Source organism: Coregonus clupeaformis, chromosome 23 (assembly GCF_020615455.1).
Source record: "Coregonus clupeaformis isolate EN_2021a chromosome 23, ASM2061545v1, whole genome shotgun sequence".
Classification (NCBI taxonomy): domain Eukaryota; kingdom Metazoa; phylum Chordata; class Actinopteri; order Salmoniformes; family Salmonidae; genus Coregonus; species Coregonus clupeaformis.
In genome coordinates this window covers 39927659-39951240 of record NC_059214.1, presented here as the reverse complement: position 1 = coordinate 39951240, position 23582 = coordinate 39927659, and the positions used below count along the sequence as shown (strand labels likewise).

At 45.9% G+C, this 23582-nt stretch overlaps 1 protein-coding gene across 1 annotated transcript; it reads left to right on the top strand.

Moving 5' to 3' along the window:
• Positions 1 to 2009: 2009 nt before the first annotated feature.
• On the top strand, positions 2010 to 23028 carry LOC121536314 (interleukin-1 receptor type 1). Its single transcript, XM_041843588.2, has 11 exons — positions 2010 to 2130; positions 2656 to 2734; positions 19002 to 19221; positions 19503 to 19659; positions 19913 to 20090; positions 20342 to 20404; positions 20496 to 20631; positions 20803 to 20942; positions 21144 to 21287; positions 21440 to 21598; positions 21682 to 23028. The coding sequence occupies exons 1-11, from the start codon at positions 2098 to 2100 to the stop codon at positions 22119 to 22121; spliced, it is 1749 nt and encodes a 582-aa protein (XP_041699522.2). The 5' UTR covers positions 2010 to 2097; the 3' UTR covers positions 22122 to 23028.
• The last annotated feature ends 554 nt before the right edge of the window (positions 23029 to 23582 follow it).

The following is a 23582-nucleotide window of genomic DNA, read 5'->3' as shown; positions in this document are numbered from 1 at the left end:
CTGTCTCTCACAGTTGAAGTGTACCTATGATAAAAATTACAGACCTCTACATGCTTTGTAAGTAGGAAAACCTGCAAAATCGGCAGTGTATCAAATACTTGTTCTCCCCACTGTACATGTGAGATGAGTAATGCAAGATATGTAAACATTATTAAAGTGACTAGTGTTCCATTTATTAAAGTGGCCAGTGATTTATAATCTATGTATATAGGCAGCAGCCTCTAATGTGCTAATGAAGGCTATTTAACAGTCTGATGGCCTTGAGATAGAAGCTGTTTTTCAGTCTCTCGGTCCCAGCTTTGATGCACCTGTACTGACCTCGCCTTCTAGATGGTAGCGGAGTGAACAGGCAGTGGCTCGGGTGGTTGTTGTCCTTGATGATCTTTTTGGCCTTCCTGTGACATCGGGTGCTGTAGATGTCCTGGAGGGCAGGTAGTTTGCCCCCGGTGATGCGTTGGGCAGACCGTATCACCCTCTGGAGAGCCCTGTGGTTGCGGGCGGTGCAGTTGCCGTACCAGGCGGTGATACAGCCCGACAGGATGCTTTCAATTGTGCATCTGTAAAAGTTTGTGAGGGTTTTAGGTGCCAACCCAAATTTCTTCAGCCTCCTGAGGTTGAAGAGGCACTGTTGCACCTTCTTTACCACACTGTCTGTGTGGGTGGACCATTTCAGTTTGTCAGTGATGTGTACGCCAAGGAACTTGAAGCGTTCCACCTTCTCCACTTCGGTTCCGTTGATGTGGATAGGGGGGGTGCTCCCTCTGCTGTTTCCTGAGGTCCATGATCATCTCCTTTGTTTTGTTGACATTGAGTGAGAGGTTATTTTCCTGGCACCACACTCCTAGAGCCCTCACCTCCTCCCTGCAGGCTGTCTCGTCATTATTGGTAATCAAGCCTACTACTGTTGTGTCGTCTGCAAACTTGATGATTGAGTTGGAGGCGTGCTTGGCCACGCAGTCATGGGTGAACAGGGAGTACAGGAGGGGGCTGAGCACGCACCCTTGTGGGGCCCCAGTGTTGAGGATCAGCGAAGTGGAGGTGTTGTTTCCTATCTTCACCACCTAGGGGCGGCCCATCAGGAAGTCCAGGACCCAGTTGCACAGGGCGGGGTTCAGACCCAGGGCCTCGAGCTTAATGATGAGCTTGGAGGGTACTATGGTGTTGAATGCTGAGCTATAGTCAATGAACAGCATTCTTACATAGGTATTCCTCTTGTCCAGATGGGATAGGGCAGTGTGCAGTGTGATGGCGATTGCATCGTCTGTGGATCTATTGGGGCGTTAAGCAAATTGAAGTGGGTCTAGGGTGGCAGGTAAGGTAGAGGTGATATGTTAGCCAGTTAGCTTGGGTGCATGACTGCCGTTGTGAGGTCAGAACGCTCGGATCAAGCCTACTCATCGGCCAGAGCGTCCAGTGTGCGCTCTGAAAGCTTCGAGAATGAAATGAGATGGGTGGGGCTAAAGCTTAAGAGGGTGTGAAAGATGCTGAATGGGTGTAGACAAAGAAGAGCTCTCCAGTAGGTACCAAAACATTCAATGGCCATTTTCTCAAAAGTGAGATTACAAGTTTATCAATTTTCAAAGCAGAATTACTTGCCCATTGTTCCTCAAATGCAGTGTATGATATACCATTTTGTAGCTCTGTGTCTCTGCTTTTATCCAATTTTAAAAAACACAATTTCAAATGTTGCTACAAAAGACCGAATCAAGGTCGTAACATATTGTTCAAATTGCAATTTGTTATATATCATAAGAAATGGATGATGGACTTCCACAAATGAATACATACAGTACCATACGAAACGAAACGTCTCGGACTTACTTACAGAATAATACGAAATGCTGTGAGACCAGGTTGAGTTTAGATATGTCAACAATACTAACCTCACAAAATGAGTGGTGGAAGCGGATAAGTAGAATAGTTTGCATCTTGCTGAGTGGGCGGCTTGTAATGGAACCAGGCATATGATGCGCTCCCCGAGACGTAAAGTGGGTTAGTCATGTATGTTAACAGGTTCGGGAAGGGGATTTCCGCCAACCATAGACCTTATAGGCTATATGCCAAATGAGGAGACGGTGTTTATTCCACTGACGCTAAATGAAGCTCAAAGCATCAAACTACATTGCTAAGGTAAGTTTGACTTTCAAATGTACAAACAATTATTATTTCATTTTGAATTTATGAACTTAATTATGGTGTCTAAATTACAACATAGATACATGTGGTTAGTTATAAAGACTCACTGACATACTGACTAAAAGCACAGGCGCACTGAGAGCGCAGCGCTCTGATTTAACAATGTGTATTGCCTAATTAAAGCAATTTTTTGCCTAAATCCCAGTAGGCCTGCAAGGATTCCCCTTAACTGAAGTGTGGGTTCAGTGCAGTGCTGAATGGGACTGGATATCCCTTGGGTTTTCATTGGCGTGTTTTTGAGCGCACTTCGTCTTTCTGCGACATAATATCGGTTTCATTTCCCTATACAGCTGGGAAGTCATCGAGGAGTTGGTTTTAAAAGACAGGATATTTCTCAAGAGCCAGCTGTGTTTTCGCTTTGTGTTTGCCAACTACCGCTCATTGGCTATTTCACAGAGTTTAAGAGATTAATTTTAAAGTCGTGTGAAATGTGATGCGAGGTTTATTTTTATGTCTCAGATTCGGAACATCATGTCGGGGGAGTTCTACCTCTGCTTTCTCATTACGACTCTGTTGCTCCACCTCTCCCATGGCCAAGGTAAGTCAGGATGACAGGGAAATAGTATAGGCTAAAATGGGTAGGACTGAACAGCAGAGCTCAGCAGCCAACACAGTGTACTCAACTGAATTACGTGAGGTGAGGCACTTGTGTTATTCAGTTTGAATAACAGGTTAGTTTGAGTGAGGGTGCATTCACTTGAAACAAAAAAACAGCAAAACAGCTGTTTTGAATAACAATCCCACATACAAAATACTACAGTTTACAATAGGATACTATAGTACTTACTATAAAATTCTGTAGTAAACTGTAGTACACTGTAGAAACCTATACACCTATACACACTAGTATCCCTCGAATGTGTAGTGCTTACTATAGACTTGTGGTATATTGTAGAATACTATACTACACACTATACTATCCCTCGATCATGTGTAGTACTTACTATAGAATGTTGTAGTATACTGGATAATACTATACTACACACTAGTATCCCCCTTGATTGTGTAGTGCTTACTATAATATTGTGTAGTATACTGTAGAATACTATACTACACACAGTAGTATCCCTTGATCATGTAGTGTTTACTTTAGAACGTTGTATTATACTGTTTAGAATACTATACTACATACGGTAGTATTCCTCGATCACGTAGTGCTTACTTTATAATTTTTTGATCGGTTGGACTGCTAGCTAGCTTTACTGCTAGCTGCTAGCTTTGTCGATTCCGTTTTGATTTGAACGTGCTGTCCTTGGGCAGCTCATGTTAGGGATTTCTTCAGAGGTTCCCCTTCGATCATATAGTGCTTACTATATATATTTTTTAGATTACTGTAGAATGCTATACTCCACACTGTAGTATCCCTTGATTGATTGATTTTATTTGACTATTTAAAAACACAATACAACCACAAATGTGGATACAATGCATTTATACATTTGTCAAGAAAGACGTTTAAAATGTATTTCCATTGTGTTGCTAGTTCAAACATTACACATTTACAGCTAACCCTCATGAAAAAATTATATAGTATACAGTATTCATCCCCTTTGGCGTTTTTCCTATTTTGTTGCATTACAACCTGTAATTTAAATGGATTTTTATTTGGATTTCATGTAATGGACATACACAAAATAGTCCAAATTGGTGAAGTGAAATGAAAAAAATAAAAAATTTCAAAGAATTCTAAAAAATAAATAACGGAAAGGTGGTGCGTGCATATGTATTCACCCCCTTTGCTATGAAGCCCCTAAATAAGATCTGGTGCAACCAATTACCTTCAGAAGTCACATAATTAGTTAAATAAAGTCCACCTGTGTGCAATCTAAGTGTCACATGATCTCAGTATATACAGTGGGGGAAAAAAGTATTTAGTCAGCCACCAATTGTGCAAGTTCTCCCACTTAAAAAGATGAGAGAGGCCTGTAATTTTCATCATAGGTACACGTCAACTATGACAGATAAAATGAGAGAAAAAAATCCAGAAAATCACATTGTATGATTTTTAATGAATTTATTTGCAAATTATGGTGGAAAATAAGTATTTGGTCAATAACAAAAGTTTCTCAATACTTTGTTATATACCCTTTGTTGGCAATGACACAGGTCAAACGTTTTCTGTAAGTCTTCACAAGGTTTTCACACACTGTTGCTGGTATTTTGGCCCATTCCTCCATGCAGATCTCCTCTAGAGCAGTGATGTTTTTGGGCTGTCGCTGGGCAACACAGACTTTCAACTCCCTCCAAAGATCTTCTATGGGGTTGAGATCTGGAGACTGGCTAGGACACTCCAGGACCTTGAAATGCTTCTTACGAAGCCACTCCTTCGTTGCCCGGGCGGTGTGTTTGGGATCATTGTCATGCTGAAAGACCCAGCCACGTTTCATCTTCAATGCCCTTGCTGATGGAAGGAGGTTTTCACTCAAAATCTCACGATACATGGCCCCATTCATTCTTTCCTTTACACGGATCAGTCGTCCTGGTCCCTTTGCAGAAAAACAGCCCCAAATCATGATGTTTCCACCCCCATGCTTCACAGTAGGTATGGTGTTCTTTGGATGCAACTCAGCATTCTTTGTCCTCCAAACACGACGAGTTGAGTTTTTACCAAAAAGTTATATTTTGGTTTCATCTGACCATATGACATTCTCCCAATCCTCTTCTGGATCATCCAAATGCACTCTAGCAAACTTCAGACGGGCCTGGACATGTACTGGCTTAAGCAGGGGGACACGTCTGGCACTGCAGGATTTGAGTCCCTGGCGGCGTAGTGTGTTACTGATGGTAGGCTTTGTTACTTTGGTCCCAGCTCTCTGCAGGTCATTCACTAGGTCCCCCTGTGTGGTTCTGGGATTTTTGCTCACCGTTCTTGTGATCATTTTGACCCCACGGGGTGAAATATTGCGTGGAGCCCCAGATCGAGGGAGATTATCAGTGGTCTTGTATGTCTTCCATTTCCTAATAATTGCTTCCACAATTGATTTCTTCAAACCAAGCTGCTTACCTATTGCAGATTCAGTCTTCCCAGCCTGGTGCAGGTCTACAATTTTGTGTCTGGTGTCCTTTGACAGCTCTTTGGTCTTGGCCATAGTGGAGTTTGGAGTGTGACTGTTTGAGGTTGTGGACAGGTGTCTTTTATACTGATAACAAGTTCAAACAGGTGCCATTCATACAGGTAACGAGTGGAGGACAGAGGAGCCTCTTAAAGAAGAAGTTACAGGTCTGTGAGAGCCAGAAATCTTGCTTGTTTGTAGGTGACCAAATACTTATTTTCCACCATAATTTGCAAATAAAGTCATTAAAAATCCTACAATGTGATTTTCTGGATTTATTTTTCTCAATTTGTCTGTCATAGTTGACGTGTACCTATGATGAAAATCACAGGCCTCTCTCATCTTTTTAAGTGGGAGAACTTGCACAATTGGTGGCTGACTAAATACTTTTTTTCCCCACTGTATACAACTATTCTGAAAGGCCCAAGAGTCTGCAACACCACTAAGCAAGGGGCATCACCAAGCAAGCGGCACCATGACGACCAAGGAGCTCTCCAAACAGATCAGGGACAAAGTTGTGGAGAAGTACAGATCAGGGTTAGGTTATAAAAAAATATCAGAAACTTTGAACATCCCATGGAGCACCATTAAATCCATTATTAAAAAATTGTAAGAATATGGCACCACAACAAACCTGCCAAGAGAGGGCCGCCCACCAAAACTCACGGACCAGGCAAGGAGGGCATTAATCAGAGAGGCAACAAAGAGACCAAAGATAACCCTGAAGGAGCTGCAAAGCTCCACAGCGGAGATTGGAGTATCTGTTCATAGGACCACTTTAAGCCGTACACTCCACAGAGCTGGGCTTTATGGAAGAGTGGCCAGAAAAAAGCCATTGCTTCAAGAAAAAAATAAGCAAACACGTTTGGTGTTCACCAAAAGGCATGTGGGAGACTCCCCAAACATATGGAAGAAGGTACTCTGGTCAGATGAGACTAAAATTGAGCTTTTTGGCCATCAAGGAAAACGCTATGTCTGGTGCAATCTCTCATCACCCCGAGAACACCATCCCCACAGTGAAGCATGGTGGTGGCAGCATCATGCTATGGGGATGTTTTTCATCGGCAGGGACTGGGAAACTGGTCAGAATTGAAGGAATGATGGATGGCGCTAAATACAGGGAGATCCTTGAGGGAAACCTGTTTCAGTCTTCCAGAGATTTGAGACTGGGACGGAGGTTCACCTTCCAGCAGGACAATGACCCTAAGCATACTGCTAAAGCAACACTCAGGAGGTTTAAGGGGAAGCATTTAAATGTCTTGGAATGGCCTAGTCAAAGCCCAGACCTCAATCCAATTGAGAATCTGTGGTATGACACCAGCAGAACCCATCCAACTTGAAGGAGCTGGAGCAGTTTTGCCTTGAAGAATGGGCAGAAATCCCAGTGGCTAGATGTGCCAAGCTTATAGAGACATACCCCAAGAGACTTGCAGCTGTAATTGCTGCAAAAGGTGGCTCTACAAAGTATTGACTTTGGGGGGGGTGAACAGTTATGCACACTCAAGTTCTGTTTTTTTGTCTTATTTCTTGTTTGGTTCACAATAAAACATATTTTGCATCTTCAAAGTGGTAGACATGTTGTGTAGATCAAATGATACAAACCCCCAAAAAATCAATTTTAATTCCAGGTTGTAAGGCAACAAAATAGGGAAAATACAGTATTTACTGTAGTGTTTTTGCGGACATGACTAGTATACTTCAGTATTTAATGTAGTGTTTTTGCGGACATTACTGTAGTATACTATAGTATTCCCTGTATTGTTTACTATAGTGTTTTGCGGACATGACTGTATGTCACGGATTCTGCCGAGGCTGCCCCTCCTCCTTGCTCGGGCAGGCTTCGGCGTTCGTCGTCACCGGAATACTAGCTGCTGCCGATCTATGTTCTATGTTTCTATGTTGCACCTGTTGTCTATTGTTGCACACCTGTTGCCCATTATGTGAATACTCCTTCCCTATTTAACCCAGTGGTTCCCAATGTGTTTTGTGTGTGTTTGTTTTTCGTTTCGTGTGTCGTTGGTGAGCGGGTTAGTTCCTCCCTGTGTGGAGGTATTCTGTATTGTTGTCTTTACTTATTTTCAGTAAAGTACGTTTCATAGAGTTCTGTGTCCTGCGCCTGACTTCGATCCACCGCATTACACTGACACTCGTGACACTGTAGTATACTGCAGTATTTACTGTAATATTTTTGCTGACATGACTAGTATATTGTAGTAACGACTGCTGACCAGTTTTTTTAGTTTTTGTGGCTTCCATCAATGTAATTGTCTGCATCATTTCCAATCCCTCATGTATATTTTTTGGTAAATATATATATACATAAAATATATATATTCTTTAAAATATATTTTCCTTTTATTATTTTCCACTAACCCTACCACCCCTCCCCTAACTGGAGTAAACTAATGGACAACATCACTTAGGATTCTACTTCCAGCTGTCAGGTGCGAGCGTGGATGTGGTGTGGAATCAAGCGCAGGACAACATAGGTTTCGTCCAACAGTCTTTAGTAAAGACACGTAAACAAAACACACGGCTAAATCCAAGCCGGAGGCAAGCGAACTTTACGCACACTGCGTAAAGCACAAAATACAAAACAAATGCGCACACAGTGCGGACACTCTCTCAAAACAATAACTGGAGAGAAAATACTAATAGCCCTTGCTGACTGGAGAAACAATTACACACAACACAAGACTCAAACGACGAGAACTTATAGGACACATAATAAGCACAAAACAGAAACAGGTGTAACCAATCAGACAAAACCAAACAAACATCGAAACATACAACGGTGGCAGCTAGTACTCCGGGGATGACGACCGCCGAAGCCTGCCCGAACAAGGAGGAGGAGCAGCCTCGGCCGAAACCGTGACAGTACCCCCCCCTTGACGCGCGGCTCCAGCCGTGCGCCGACCCCGGCCTCGGGGACGACCAGGAGGACGCGGAGCAGGGTGCGTGGGGTGACCACGGTGGAACTCAGTCAGAAGAGACAGGTCTAAAACGTCCCTCCTTGGCACCCAGCACCGTTCCTCCGGGCCGTACCCCTCCCACTCCACGAGATATTGGAGACCCCCATCCGACGTCTCGAATCCAAGATGGACCGAACTGTGTACGCCGGAGCCCCCCTCGATGTCCAGTGGGGGCGGAGGAGTCTCTCCTATCTCACAGTCCTGGAGTGGACCAGCTACCACTGGCCTGAGAAGAGACACATGGAACGAGGGGTTAACATGATAATCAATAGGCAGTTGTAACCTGTAACACACCTCGTTCAACCTCCTCAGGACTTTAAAAGGCCCCACAAACCGCTGACCCAGCTTCCGGCAGGGCAGGCGGAGGGGTAGGTTTCTGGTCGAGAGCCAGACTCGATCTCCAGGTACGTACACCGGCCCCTCATTGCGGTGGAGGTCGGCGCTCGCCTTGTGTCGACGGATGGCCCGCTGCAGATGGACGTGTGCAGCGTCCCACGTCTCCTCCAAGCGCCGCACCCACTCATCCACCGCAGGGGCTCGATCTGGCTCTGATGCCATGGTGCCAGAGCCGGCTGGTAACCTAGCACACACTGGAAAGGGGTTAGGTTGGTGGAGGAGTGGGGGAGAGAATACTGTGCCATCTCTGCCCAGGGGACATACCTCGCCCACTCCTCCGGCCGGCCCTGGCAATACGACCTCAGAAACCTACCCACATCCTGGTTGACACGTTCGACCTTCCCATTGCTCTCCGGATGGTACCCCGAGGTAAGGCTCACCGAGACCCCCAAACGCTCCATAAACGCTCTCCAGACTCGGGAGGTAAACTGGGGACCTCGATCAGACACTATATCCTCGGGCACCCCGTAATGCCGGAAGACGTGGGTGAATAGTGCCTCAGCGGTCTGTAGGGCAGTAGGGAGACCCGGCATGGGAAGGAGGCGACAGGCCTTCGAGAACCGATCCACAACGACCAGGATGGTGGTATTCCCCTGTGAGGGGGGAAGGTCTGTAACAAAGTCCACCGAGAGGTGAGACCATGGTCGTTGTGGAACGGGCAGGGGTTGTAACTTTCCCCTGGTCAAGTGTCTGAGCGCCTTACACTGGGCACACAACGAGCAGGAGGAGACATAAACCCTCACATCCCTGGCTAACGTTGGCCACCAGTACTTCGTGCTAAGGCAGTGCACTGTCCGGCCAATACCTGGATGCCCAGAGGAGGGTGACGTGTGAGCCCAATAAATGAGTCGATCCCGAACCTCGAGCGGAACGTACGTCCGACCCACAGGACACTGTGGAGGGCTAGGGTCGGTACGTAACGCCCGCTCGATTTCAACATCGACCTCCCACACCACCGGTGCCACCAGACAAAACTTCGGTAGTATGGGAGTGGGCTCAACGGACCTCTCCTCTGTGTCATACCGCCGAGACAGGGCGTCTGCCTTTCCGTTCTGGGACCCAGGGATGTACGTGATCTTAAACACGAACCGGGCTAGAAACATGGTCCACCGAGCCTGGCGAGGATTCAGTCTCCTAGCTGCCCGAATGTATTCCAGGTTACGGTGGTCAGTCAAAATGAGGAAAGGGTGTTGAGCCCCCTCAAGCCAATGCCTCCACACCTTTAGGGCCTGTACCACGGCTAACAGCTCCCTGTCCCCTACGTCATAATTTCGCTCCGCCGGACTGAGCTTTTTCGAGTAAAAGGCACAGGGGCGGAGTTTAGGTGGCGTGCCGGACCGTTGCGAGAGAACGGCCCCTATACCGGCTTCTGACGCGTCCACCTCCACCTGGAATGGTAAAGCGGGATCCGGATGCGCCAGCACCGGAGCCGAAGTAAACAGGTCCTTCAGTTTCCCAAAAGCCCTGTCCGCCTCAGCTGACCACCGCAAGCGCACCGGACCCCCCTTCAGAAGGGACGTTATGGGAGCTGCCACCTGTCCAAAACCCCGGATAAACCTCCGGTAGTAATTCGCAAAGCCCAAGAACTGCTGCACCTCTTTAACCGTGGTTGGGGTTTGCCAATTACGCACGGCTGACACACGGTCAACCTCCATCTTCACCCCTGACGCGGACAACTGATAACCCAAAAAGGAGACAGACTCCTGGAAGAACAGACATTTCTCTGCCTTGAGATACAGGTCGTGCTCCAACAGCCTCCTCAACACTCGGCGCACCAGGGCTACATGCTCGGCTCGGGTAGAAGTGTACACCAGAATATCGTCTATGTACACGACCACTCCTTGCCCCTGCATGTCCCGGAAAATCTCATCCACAAAGGATTGGAAGACTGACGGAGCATTCATTAACCCGTATGGCATGACGAGATACTCGTAATGACCCGAGGTGGTACTAAATGCTGTCTTCCATTCATTGCCCTCCCTAATGCGCACCAAGTTGTAGGCGCTCCTGAGGTCCAATTTTGTGAAGAACCGTGCCCCGTGTAATGACTCCGTCATAGTCGCAATCAGAGGGAGTGGATAACTGTATTTCACAGTAATCTGATTGAGACCGCGGTAATCAATACACGGGCGCAAACCTCCATCCTTTTTCTTCACAAAAAAGAAGCTCGAGGACGCAGGGGAAGTGGAGGGCCGTATGTATCCCTGTCTCAGAGACTCGGCTATGTATGTCTCCATCGCCCTCTTCTCCTCTTGAGACAAAGGATACACATGGCTCCGCGGGAGCGCAGCTCCTGCCTGGAGGTCTATCGCACAATCCCCCTGTCTATGAGGTGGCAATCGCGCCGCCCTCGCCTTGCTAAACACGAGTGCTAAATCCTCATACTCGGGGGGGAACGTGCATTGCGGGCACTTGGTTTGGACTCTCCACCGAGGTCGCCCCCACGGAAACACCCAGACATCGCCCCACACACTGGGCAGACCACTCCTTAAGAGCCCTCTCTCGCCACGAAATAGTGGGATCATGAGTAATCAACCAGGGAAGCCCCAGCACCACCGGATACGCAGGAGAGTCGATCAGATATAGCTGAATCGTCTCCTCATGACCCCCCTGCGTCCCCATCCTAAGTGGCGCTGTGACCTCCCTAATCAACCCCGATCCCAACGGACGGCTATCTAGGGCATGTACAGGGAAGGGATTTTTAACAGGAAGGAGAGGAATCCCTAACTCTATACAAAATTTCCGATCTACAAAATTCCCAGCTGCGCCTGAATCTACTAGCGCCTTATGCTGGGAACGAGGTGCAACCTGTGAAAAACAAACAGGTATGGTTAGGTGCACGACAGCGAGCTCTGGGTAAGTGGGGCGCCTACTCACCTGGAAGGACTCCCCAGTGCGTGGCCTGCCGTCTCGTCCCCCTGGAGACCCTCCCCAGCACCTAGCCGCAGTGTGTCCTCCACGGCCACAGTTGGTGCAGGGGACGGCCTCCCTCGGACTCCTTCTCCTCCGTTCTCTAGCGCCAGCACCCCCGAGCTCCATAGGACTCGGCTCGGAGGTGCTGGAGGGTGGAATGGACGACCCCCACCCAGGACGTCCGCGGGTGGCCAGCAGTGTGTCTAGACGAATGGCCATGTCAACCAACTGGTCGAACGTGAGAGTGGTGTCCCTGCAAGCCAACTCTCTACGGACGTCCTCCCGGAGGCTGCAGCGGAAGTGGTCTATGAGGGCCCGCTCATTCCACCCTGCATCTGCCGCTAGAGTCCGGAACTCCAGTGCAAACTCCTGGGCGCTCCTCATCCCCTGCCGGAGGTAGAATAGACGCTCCCCCGCCGCTTTCCCCTCAGGTGGATGGTCGAACACAGCCCTGAAGCGGCGGGAGAACTCTGCATATGTGATCGTTGCGGCGTCTATCCTCCTCCATTCGGCGTTGGCCCACTCCAACGCCTTGCCGGTGAGACAGGAGATGAGGGCGGAAACGCTCTCGTGTCCCGAGGGTGCCGGGTGTACGGTGGCTAGGTAGAGTTCGACTTGCAAGAGGAAACCCTGACACCCGGCAGCGGTGCCATCATACGCCCTCGGGAGCGAGAGCCGAATCCCACTGGGTTCTGGAGCTTGGACGGGCGGACTGACCGATGGTGGTGGTGAGGTAGGTGGAGGCGTGGGTACCCCGCTGGTCTCCCATCTATGTAGGGTATTCATTACTCCATCTAGAGCGGTCCCGATCCGGTTGATCCTGTCCTCCTGTCCGCGGAGGCGCTCCTCGATTACCTCGGCGGCAGAGGCTGCTCCTGCTGATTCCATGTAGAATGGTGTGTAATTCTGTCAGGTGCGAGCGTGGATGTGGTGTGTAATCAAGCGCAGGACAACAGAGGTTTCGTCCAACAGTCTTTAGTAAAGACACGTAAACAAAACACACGGCTAAATCCAAGCCGGAGGCAAGCGAACTTTACGCACACTGCGTAAAGCACAAAATACAAAACAAATGCGCACACAGTGCGGACGCTCTCTCAAAACAATAACTGGAGAGAAAATACTAATAGCCCTTGCTGACTGGAGAAACAATTACACACAACACAAGACTCAAACGACGAGAACTTATAGGACACATAATAAGCACAAAACAGAAACAGGTGTAACCAATCAGACAAAACCAAACAAACATCGAAACATACAACGGTGGCAGCTAGTACTCCAGGGACGACGACCGCCGAAGCCTGCCCGAACAAGGAGGAGGAGCAGCCTCGGCCGAAACCGTGACACCAGCTTATACATACTATATACATTTTACAGACACAGTATATTTTACAATAGTTATCTTTTGTTTGTTTTTAGTCCCATCCTTCAGCTACCCTCAACCCCTCCAATCTCTGAAGACCATCAAGTTTTGATTCTATTTACCATATATATTTCAACTGTGTTGTGATGTTTCACAAAAGTTCTGAACCTTTCTATTCTCATAGTTTCTACAGATTGTAAATTAAAGATAAACATTTTTTGCTGAGAGTATTATTATATTATTGATCGATTGACTATGACCTCATGGCTTGGTTTATGCTCTGACATGCACTGTCAACTGTGGGACCAGGCAGTGGCTCGGGTGGTGGATGTCCTTGATGATCTTTTTGGCCTTCCTGTGACATCGGGTGCTGTAGGTGTCCTGGAGGGCGGGTAGTTTGCCCCCAGTAATGCTTCGGCAGACCGCACCACCCTCTGGAGAGCCCTGCGGTTGCGGGCGTTGCAGTTGCCGTACCAGGCGGTGATACAACCCAACAGGATGCTCTCAATTGTGCATCTGTAAAATGTTTGTGAGGGTTTTAGGTGCCAAGCCACATTTCTTCAGCCTCCTGAGGTTGAAGAGGCTCTGTTGCGCCTTCTTCACCACACTGTCTTCGTGGGTGGACCATTTCAGTTTGTCAGTGATGTTTACGCCAAGGAACTTGAAGCTTTCCACCTTCTCCACTGCGTTCCCGTCGATGTGGATAGGGGGGTGCACCTTCTGCTGTTTCCTGAAGTCCACGATCATCTCCTTTGTTTTGTTGACGTTGAGTGAGAGGTTATTTTCCTGGCACCACACTCCCAGAGCCCTCACCTCCTCCCTATAGGCTGTCTCGTCATTGTTGGTAATCAAGCCTACTACTGTTGTGTCGTCTGCAAACTTGATGATTGAGTTGGAGGTGTGCTTGGCCATGCAGTCATGGGTGAACAGGGAGTACAGGAGGGGGCTGAGCACGCACCCTTGTGGGGCCCCAGTGTTGAGGATCAGCAAAGTGGAGGTGTTGTTTCCTAACTTCACCACCTGGGGGCGGCCCGTCAGGAAGTCCAGAACCCAGTTGCACAGGGCGGGGTTCAGACCCAGGGCCTTGAGCGTAATGATGAGCTTGGGGGGTAGGTACTATGGTGTTGAATGCTGAGCTATAGTCAATGAACAGCATTCTTACATAGGTATTCCTCTTGTCCAGATGGGATAGGGCAGTGTGCAGTGTGATGGCGATTGCATCGTCTGTGGATCTATTGGGGCGGTAAGCAAATTGAAGTGGGTCTAGGGTGACAGGTAAGGTAGAGGTGATATGATCCTTGACTAGTCTCTCAAAGCACTTCATGATGACAGAGGTGAGTGCTACGGGGCGATAGTCATTTATCTCAGTTACCTTTGCTTTCTTGGGTACAGGAACAATGGTGGCCACCTTGAAGCATGTGGGGACAGCAGACTGGGATAGGGAGAGATTGAATATGTCCGTAAACACACCAACCAGCTGGTCTGCGCATGCTCTGAGGACGCGGCTAGGGAGCCGTCTGGGCCGGCAGCCTTGCGGGGGTTAACATGCTTAAATGTCTTACTCACGTCGGCCATGGAGAAGGAGAGCACACAGTCCTTGGTAGTGGGCTGCGTCGGTGGCACTGTGTTATCCTCATAGCGGGCGAAGAAGGTGTTTGGCTTGTCTGGAAGCGAGACGTCGTGTCGGCGAAGTGACTGGTTTTCCTTTTGTAGTCCATGATTGTCTGTAGACCGTGCAACATACGTCTCGTGTCTGAGCTGTTGAATTGCGACGCTACTTTGTCTCTATACTGATGTTTTGCCAGTTTAATTGCCTTGCGGAGTGAGGAGCTACACTGTTTGTATTCTGCCATATTCCCAGTCACCTTGCCATGGTTAAATGCGGTGGTTCGCGCTTTCAGTTTTACGCGAATACTGCCATCTATCCACGATTTCTGGTTAGGGTAGTTTTCAATAGTCACAGTGGGCAACAACATCTCCTGTACACTTCCTGATAAACTCAGTCACTGTTTCAGTGTATTTGTCTAAATTATTTTTGCAAGCTACCCGGAACATATCCCAGTCCGCGTGATCAAAACAATCTTGAAGCGTGGTTTCCGATTGGTCAGACCAGCGTTGAATAGTCCTTAGCACGGGTACTTCCTGTTTGAGTTTCTGCCTATAGGAAGGGAGGAGCAAAATGGAGTCGTGATCAGATTTGCCAAAAGGAGGGCTGGGGAGGGCCTTATAACCTTATATAGACAGGTGTGTGCCTTTCCAAATCATGTCCAATCAATTTAATTTACCACAGGTGTACTCCTATAAAGTTGTAGAAACATCTCAAGGATGATCAATGGAAACAGGATGCACCTGAGCTCAATTTTGAGTCTCATAGCAAAGGGTTGGAATACTTATGTAAATAAGGTATTTAAAGAATATATATATATATACATGTGCAAACATTTCTAAAAACCTGTTTTTTCTTTGTCATTATGGGGTATTTTGTGTAGATTGATGAGGATTATTATTACTTTTAATCCATTTTAGAAAAAGGCTGAAACGTAACAAAATGTGGAAAACGTCAAGGTGTCTGAATACTTTCTGAATGCACTGTAGCTGTGACAAACAGAGGGGTTGGGAAACACTGTGGCACTGTTCAACTGACATGGCCAATGAGGAAGGAGCTTACCCAACCACATTGAGGCCGACCTAGATCTTGTATGGAAAAAAAAAACAATACTATATGGTGCAATAAAACATTAGTAAATTAGTTTAGCTGTAGCAGCTAATGACAATGACACAGTCATGATACTGGTGGTAGAGCTGATGGCAGAGCTGTATGTCCCAAATCAAATCAAATCGAATTGTATTTGTCACATACACGTGTTTAGCAGATGTTATTGCGGGTGTAGCGAAATGCTTGTGCTTCTAGCTCCGACAGTGCAGTAATATCTAACAAGTAATATCTAACAATTTCACAACATATACCCAATACACACAAATCTAAGTAAGGAATGAATTTAGAATATATACATATATGGACGAGCGATGTCAGAGCGCCATGGACTAAGATACAGTAGAATAGTATAGAATACAGTATATACATATGAGATGATTATGCAAGATATCTAAACATTATTAAAGTGGCTAGTGTTCCATTTCTTAAAGTGACCAGTGATTTCTAGTCTATGTCTATAGGCAGCAGCCTCTAATGTGCTAGTGATGTCTGTTTAACAGTCTGATGGCCTTGAGATAGAAGCTGTTTTTCATTCTCTCGGTCACAGCTTTAATGCACCTGTACTGACCTTGCCTTCTGGATGATAGCGGGGTGAACAGGCAGTGGCTCCGGGTGGTTGATGTCCTTGATGATCTTTTTGGCCTTCCTGTGACATCGGGTGCTGTAGGTGTCCTGGAGGGCGGGTAGTTTGCCCCCGGTAATGTGTTGTGCAGACCCCACCACCCTCTGGAGAGCCTTGCGGTTGCGGGCGGTGCAGTTGCCGTACCAGGCGATGATACAGCCCGACAGGATGCTCTCAATTGTGCATCTGTAAAAGTTTGTGAGGGTTTTAGGTGCCAAGACAAATTTCTTTAGCCTCCAGAGGTTGAAGAGGCTATGTTGCGCATTTTTCACCACACTGTCTGTGTGGGTGGACCATTTCAGTTTGTCAGTGATGTGTACGCCAAGGAACTTGAAGCTTTCCACCTTCTCCCGTCGATGTGGATAGGGGAGTGCACCCTCTGCTGTTTCCTGATCACGATCATCTCCTTTGTTTTGTTGACGTTGAGTGAGAGGTTATTTTCCTGGCACCACACTCCCAGAGCCCTCACCTCCTCCCTGTAGGCTGTCTCGTCATTGTTGGTAATCAAGCCTACTACTGTTGTGTCGTCTGCAAACCTGATGATTGAGTTGGAGGCGTGATTGGCCACGCGGTCATGGGTGAACAGGGAGTACAGGAGGGGGCTGAGCACGCACCCTTGTGGGGCCCCAATGTTGAGGATCAGCGAAGTGGAGGTGTTGTTTCCTTCCTTCACCACCTGGGGGCGGCCCGTCAGGAAGTCCAGGACCCATTTGCACAGGGCGGGGTTCAGACCCAGGGCCTCGAGCTTAAATATGAGCTTGGAGGATACGATGCTGTTGAATGCTGAGCTACAGTCTTGTCCGCAAAAACACTTCTGTAAATACTACAGTGTACTAGAGTCATGTCCGCAAAAACACTACACTGAATACTATAATATACTACAGTCATGTCTGCAAAACTACTACAGTGAATACTATAGAATACTACAGTCATGTCCCAAAAAACACTACAGTGAATACTATAGTACAGTGGTTCCCAACCTTTTTCAGTTATTGTACTACCAACTGAATGTTGCTTTGCCCGGAGTACCCCTGAAGTACCCCTCGTGCAGCTTACCATAAGGCCTGTGGTCTCATGAGTCTTCTCAAGTACCCCCTGTGGATAGGCCAAGCACCCCCAGGGGTCCTAGTACCCCTGGTTGGGAACCACTGCTATAGTATGCTACAGTCATATCCGCAAAAACACTACAGTGAATACTATAATAAACTGCAGTCATGTCTGCAAAAACACTACAGTGAATACTATAATATACTACAGTCATGTCCGCAAAAACACTTCAGTAAATACTACAGTATACTACAGTTATGTTCACAAAAAGACTACAGTGAATACTATAATATACTACAGTCATGTTCGCAAAAACCTTTGAGTGAATACTATAGCAACTATGGTCATGTCCGCAAAAACACTACAGTAAAGTCCACAAAAACACTACAGTGAAAACTATAGTATACAAATATGGTAATACTACAGTATTTAGATCTATAGCATACTTGTGTAAAAGTAAAGATACCTTAATAGAAAATGACTCATGTAAAAGTGAAAGTCACTCAGTAAAATACTAGGCCTACTTGAGAAAGTCTAAAAGTATTTGGTTTTAAATATAGTTAAGTATCAAAAGTAAAAGTAAATGCTATAAATCATTTCAAATTCCTTATATTACGCAAACCAGTCAGCACAATTTTATTTTTTATTTTATTTATGGATAGCCAATGGCATACTCAGACATAATTTACAAACGAAGCATGTGTTTAGTGATCAGATCAGAGGCAGAAGTGATGACCGCGGTGCAAGTTCTCTTGATAAGTGCGTGAATTGGACAGTGAGTGAATCTGTCTTGCTAAGCATTTGAAATGTAACGAGTACTTTTGTACATATTTTGGAATGTAGTGGAGTAAAATTAAAAAGTTGCCCAAAAAAAGTACAGATACCCAAAAAACTACTTAAGTACTATACTACCTCAAAGTATTTTTACTTAGTTACATTACACCACTGTTATTAAGAAGTTATAAAGCTTTTATCAGTAACTTGTATATAAATTATTTTATTTTTCAAGGCTTTATTAACACTTTCAAAGGTGGGGCTTTAATTTAGGTGTGTGAAATGGTGTAGTATGTTTGACTATGTAGTGTAGTGTTTGGCTAGTATGTTCCCCTTTACTGTTTCTGTCATGGGAGACAGGTGGTATTATGCTCTCTCTCTATCCCCCTCTCCCCTCCCTCCCCATCACTGTTTAGTTTTGAAAGGCTCTTTTAAATGTTTGTCTCCTTCTATACATCCTGTCTCCCTAAATGGGGTCAAAATCTGAAATGTGCGTCAGAAGAAAGGCTGATTGATTTGCCCTTCTTTTTATGCATGTAGATGGCTATTGCAGAGATTAAGGTCAAGCAACCTCTTAAAGTGTAACAGCAGCAGTTTCATTTCCTGCTTGAGGTGCCTTGAAAAGTGCTCAACATTGTAATTTTACTGTCAATGCTCAATACATATTTTCTCTAGCATAGCTAGCTACTACTCTTCATCAGTGGCTTATGGTGATTTGGTCAGGACCCACTGGAGGGTCACAGCTGATGGTTTGTGGGTTGCAGCTGACTGTGTTTGACAGGCCATCTGGTTCCAGTTTTCTCAGCGAGTCATATACTGCTAAACCTCAAGCCTATACACTTTGAAGTGCTCCTGTCCTCCTCCTTCTAAATTGCCCCTGAGGGAATTGATGAAGTCGTATTGAGTTGACATAAACCCGTAACAACAACCTCTTCACTGTGTCATCCAGAACACCAGGGGGCCGTAGAGGTCCACCACATCAGTGCAGGTCACTTCTTCCGGCTGAAGTGTGGTGATGACGATGACGCTGAGGACCGTACCACCGTGACCTGGAGCAGAGGGGGGAACCAGACCCTTAACATGACCTCTGGGGTGGAGATCAGAGAGGAGGTTCTGTGGTTTCTACCTGCCCACACCTCCCATAATGGACACTACACTTGTGAGAGCAGGTAAGAAACCTCTGTAGATTACTGTATGTAGTTGATCAAATGCCTTAGTTAAAGTGTATCAGTTATTTTAGTTCCTAAAGTGACTTCAAGAATGTTTGGAGGTAATTCCAATATCACACACAGAGATTGAACCAGGATGATTGGCATGAATCAGTCTTCACTTTCCAGATCCTAAATGTATTAATGTCTCACATTAATAATTCTCAACTTCACTGTTACAATAGTAAATGGAGAGCGCTGGTCATATGTTCATGTGTGTTATGACACCGGTACCCCACTAGATCGTGGGAGAAGGAGTTTGTGCTGTCTGTGGACACGGGGCCCTGTCCGGTCCCAGCGGAGATAAGGACTGTATCCCAGGGGACGAGTGGAGTAGTGTTCTGCAGACAGCAGGATGTCCTCCATCTAGACCCCACAGCACACATCCGATGGTTCAAGGTAAGAGTAGACGCCCATCTAGACATACCCCTGTCATAAGGCCTGCATTACAATGTCATAGTAATGTCATAACAGATGTCATGAACAGTCATAAGAGCTGACATCAGCTTATGACAACGGGCATGATACCTTGTGTCATTGCTGTCAAGTGCTCAACATTGGTAATAGAAAAAAACATTGAAGACATTTGGGATAAGTAGATAGGATTGCGTGACCTAACTTTGACACACAGCATCTCTGATGGGATGTGCAGGACTGTAGCCCTGTCGACCAGCATGGAGAGAAGATCATTGAAGAAGATGGTCTGAAGAGGCTCCGGTTGGTCAATGCTACTGAAAGCCATGCTGGAGTTTATACCTGCCTGGTAGAGTTCTCTCTGCAGGGGAGAAACCACACTGCCACCCACAGCACTCAGCTCAAAGTCAACAAAGGTAAAGCTAAAGCTCCTTTTCAATTCTATGTCATGAGCGTATATTTCTTCTCACCACGCTTTCTGTGGCTGCAACCAAGAGTGAATTTTTTATATATTTTTTTATATTTCCATGTATTTGTTATTCTCTGTTTGTTATAAATAGGTGATTTGTAACTTTGTAAGGATTGTAGCATTTCTGTTTACCTGTACATTATCGATACGGCTTTTTTTGACTATCTTGCCATACCTGTGTGGTCTTTTTATTGGCAGAAAAAGTCCTGTTGAAACCCCAAGTAACCTATCCCAGAAAGGAAACGGTTATGGTTGAACCAGGTGAGAAATGATGACATCAAGCTTTTTAGTAGATAATACTAAAAAGGGCCATGACACAGCCACTGACTCAGTGTTTTCTGTTTGACGGCAGGCTCAAGGATAGAGCTGTTGTGTTCAGCATTTCTGGGGGTCGGTGAAGGTACGGAGTCAGAGAGCTCTATGTTCTGGATGGTAGATGGAAGCCATACTGAGCACATAGAACAGCTCAACGTGACAAAGACAACAATGTGAGTACTCTATTAAACCTGTAGTATACACTCTGTATCTCATTTTGCGTGTTTGTAGAGGTGTGTGTGTGTGTGTGTGCGTGTGTGGGTACACATGCGTGTGCATGAGTATGTGTATAGAGCTCTGTCCTACACTGTGACCATCTCACTCTCTCACCACCTGACCCTCAGCCATCCTAGTAGTAGTGGGGTCTATGGCCGGTCCACTCTGTCTATCTATGAGGTCCGTCCTGAGTTCCTCAACGTGCCCATCAGCTGCATTGCCAGGAACGCCCTGGGTCGGGACATAGGGTTGCTCTGGCTCCAACCAGGTAGGATCCCAACCACAGTCCTAAGTAACATGGAGGACTTCAAATCACCCATAAGAGTCTGTGTTTGAACAGGACGTTGGCCATGTAATTTGTGAGAGATTTGATTTAAGGTGCTGATATTGGTACAGTAACTTAGACTAGCTACTGTCAGTCAGCACAGAATGTGATAACCTCTTCATAGCGCACTTCCTTCCTTTCTAGCCAATCACAGTGGTTTCTACACATGCGTGTGTCTCTGCCTGGCCTTTTCTATGGTGGTTCTTGGAGTAGCGATGTGCTGCCTCTTTAAAGTGGACCTGGTGCTGGCCTATAGGAGACTGCGCCCTCTTGTGTCCAAAAAGCAAGGTGCGTAATCAGAGATCTCCCACGTTCACAAAAGATTCCTGGCCCTAAACCTGAGGGTCTCTGACCATTTTCTAAGTATTTATATTTATAATGGATAATATGTTTATCTTCTCTTCTCCTCCTTTCTGCTCCTCTCCTCTTTACTTCTCCAGCACCAGATGGAAAGCTGTATGATGCCTATGTCAGTTATCTCCATGGTGATGGGTTGTCCAGGGCAGAGATGTTTGCTCTGCAGGTTCTACCTGAGGTGTTGGAGAGACGATACGGATACACACTCTTCGTCAGTGGCCGGGATGACCTCCCTGGGGAAGGTACACACACACTTTGATTGATGTGAATGTTGATCTACTGCATTGTCCCTGTTCACTAAATAAAGTCCCATGTTTCTCTGTAGCGATCCATGATGTCACCTCAGAGACCATGCGGAGAAGCAGACGGCTCATCATCGTCCTGTCAGACCAGAGTGCATCCCCTCTGCACCCCAAAATGGATCCTGAGGACCAGTTACCACTGCACCAGAGCTCACAGAACCGCCCTAGCTACGACCAGCAGATTGGCCTGTACGACGCTTTGATCCAAAATGGCCTCCGGGTTGTCCTGGTGGAGATAGATGGCAAGGTGGACTACACTTCTCTGCCTGAGTCACTGCACTACATCAGGAGGAAGCAGGGAGCTCTGAGGTGGAGGAGGCCCAGATCTGGAAAGAGCAGCTCCACTGCGTCCCCTAATGGCCACTTCTGGAAGTGTCTGAGATACCACATGCCCTCCAAGCCAGAAGGGGCTCTGAAACCTCAGCCAACACCTGGGATAAACTGTAGTATAGAACTGTATTAGTCATGTCTCTATTAGACATTATATGACAATGTGTATATTGATGTATTTGCATGGCTATTATGCCTATGGCTGGGGGGGCAACCCTGATCCTGGAACCCTCCTTTTTATATGTTTGAGCTACCAGTGTGATTGAGTGTCCTAAGAATTGTGCAAGAGAACTTGTGCAAATTGAAAGAAACATTTACACTCCTCCTGAAAATAGTTTTGCTAATTCTGCTCATACTTTGCTAATTCTAGTTCCAGTGTAATCGAGTGTCCTCTAAGAAGCACTTGAGAGGCTTTTTCTAGCAATAACAGAGTTATTTGTGTAATGAGTCAGTGCAGTGGTACTGTGTACACACTGATACAGCTGGCCTGACACTATACTCTCACAGGATATCCTCTGGATGGTTTGGAAACAGCATGCTCTCAACCAAGGTTTTCACTGACTTAGTAAGTATATTTTCAATTAAAGAAGTCATCTCTAATGGTACAGTAACTACATCTGTTTTGTCTTGTTTTTATTGTATAACTACTGTACTTTATTAGTTCACTTTAGACACTGTACATTTGATAAATGATGAAGTGTGATGAACTGGACAATTTTCTTCCAATAGTTCCATCAGTAGTTGCTGAATATAATGACAGATATGTTTGAGACCTTTAAGTTCATGAAGTTCAATTAATGTTTGCCTCTGTGTGTATGTTTGAGAAAGAGTGTGTGCACCCGTGAAAGCTGCATGTCAATTAAAAGTGTGTGTTTGATGGGTTAGATGAGTGAGTCATTTCTGAGAAATCATGAAACCATCATCTCTTACCAATACACATCCCTGGAACTAAGAAGGTGTTGTGGTGTCTAAGGAATTTATGACTTTGCTAACATTTGCAAATGGTATCTTGGAGGATGTTGATTCAGCTTAGGGAAGCATCTGGGGAGCAGTTTTATAGGGGCACCCCATAAAACAGAGGAAGTCTGTTGTGTGGAGTCATGGGATTGGTCTCTAGGGAAAAACACCCATATTATGTTACATAGGGCATAGGATATAAATACCACGGTTAAAACAAAGGAGGACAGAACAACATATTATTTTGGGTCGTTGTTCTCCAGATGCCTGCAGATGTCTGTAAACTTACGCTGAAATCTTGTGATATAAATAAACCTTTATAATCAAAGTACAGTGTAAGCGGACTCCTTGGTCTCACAGCATAATTAGCATTATTATTTAGAAACAACAGAAATGGCGTAAAAAAAAAAAAAAAAACATTATACATATATCGATTAATTAATTAATTATTTAATTGTTTAATTTAAAAATACAAACAAAATAAAAAATATTTAATTAAAAAGGGAGGGAACCATAAGCTATATAGTCTAAAATAATAAAATAATTCACAATAAAGGAATATAAAAGAGGTGTTACAATGGGGAAAAAGGACATCAAAACTATGAAAGTAATTACTCCTGTTGATGTAGTACAAAAT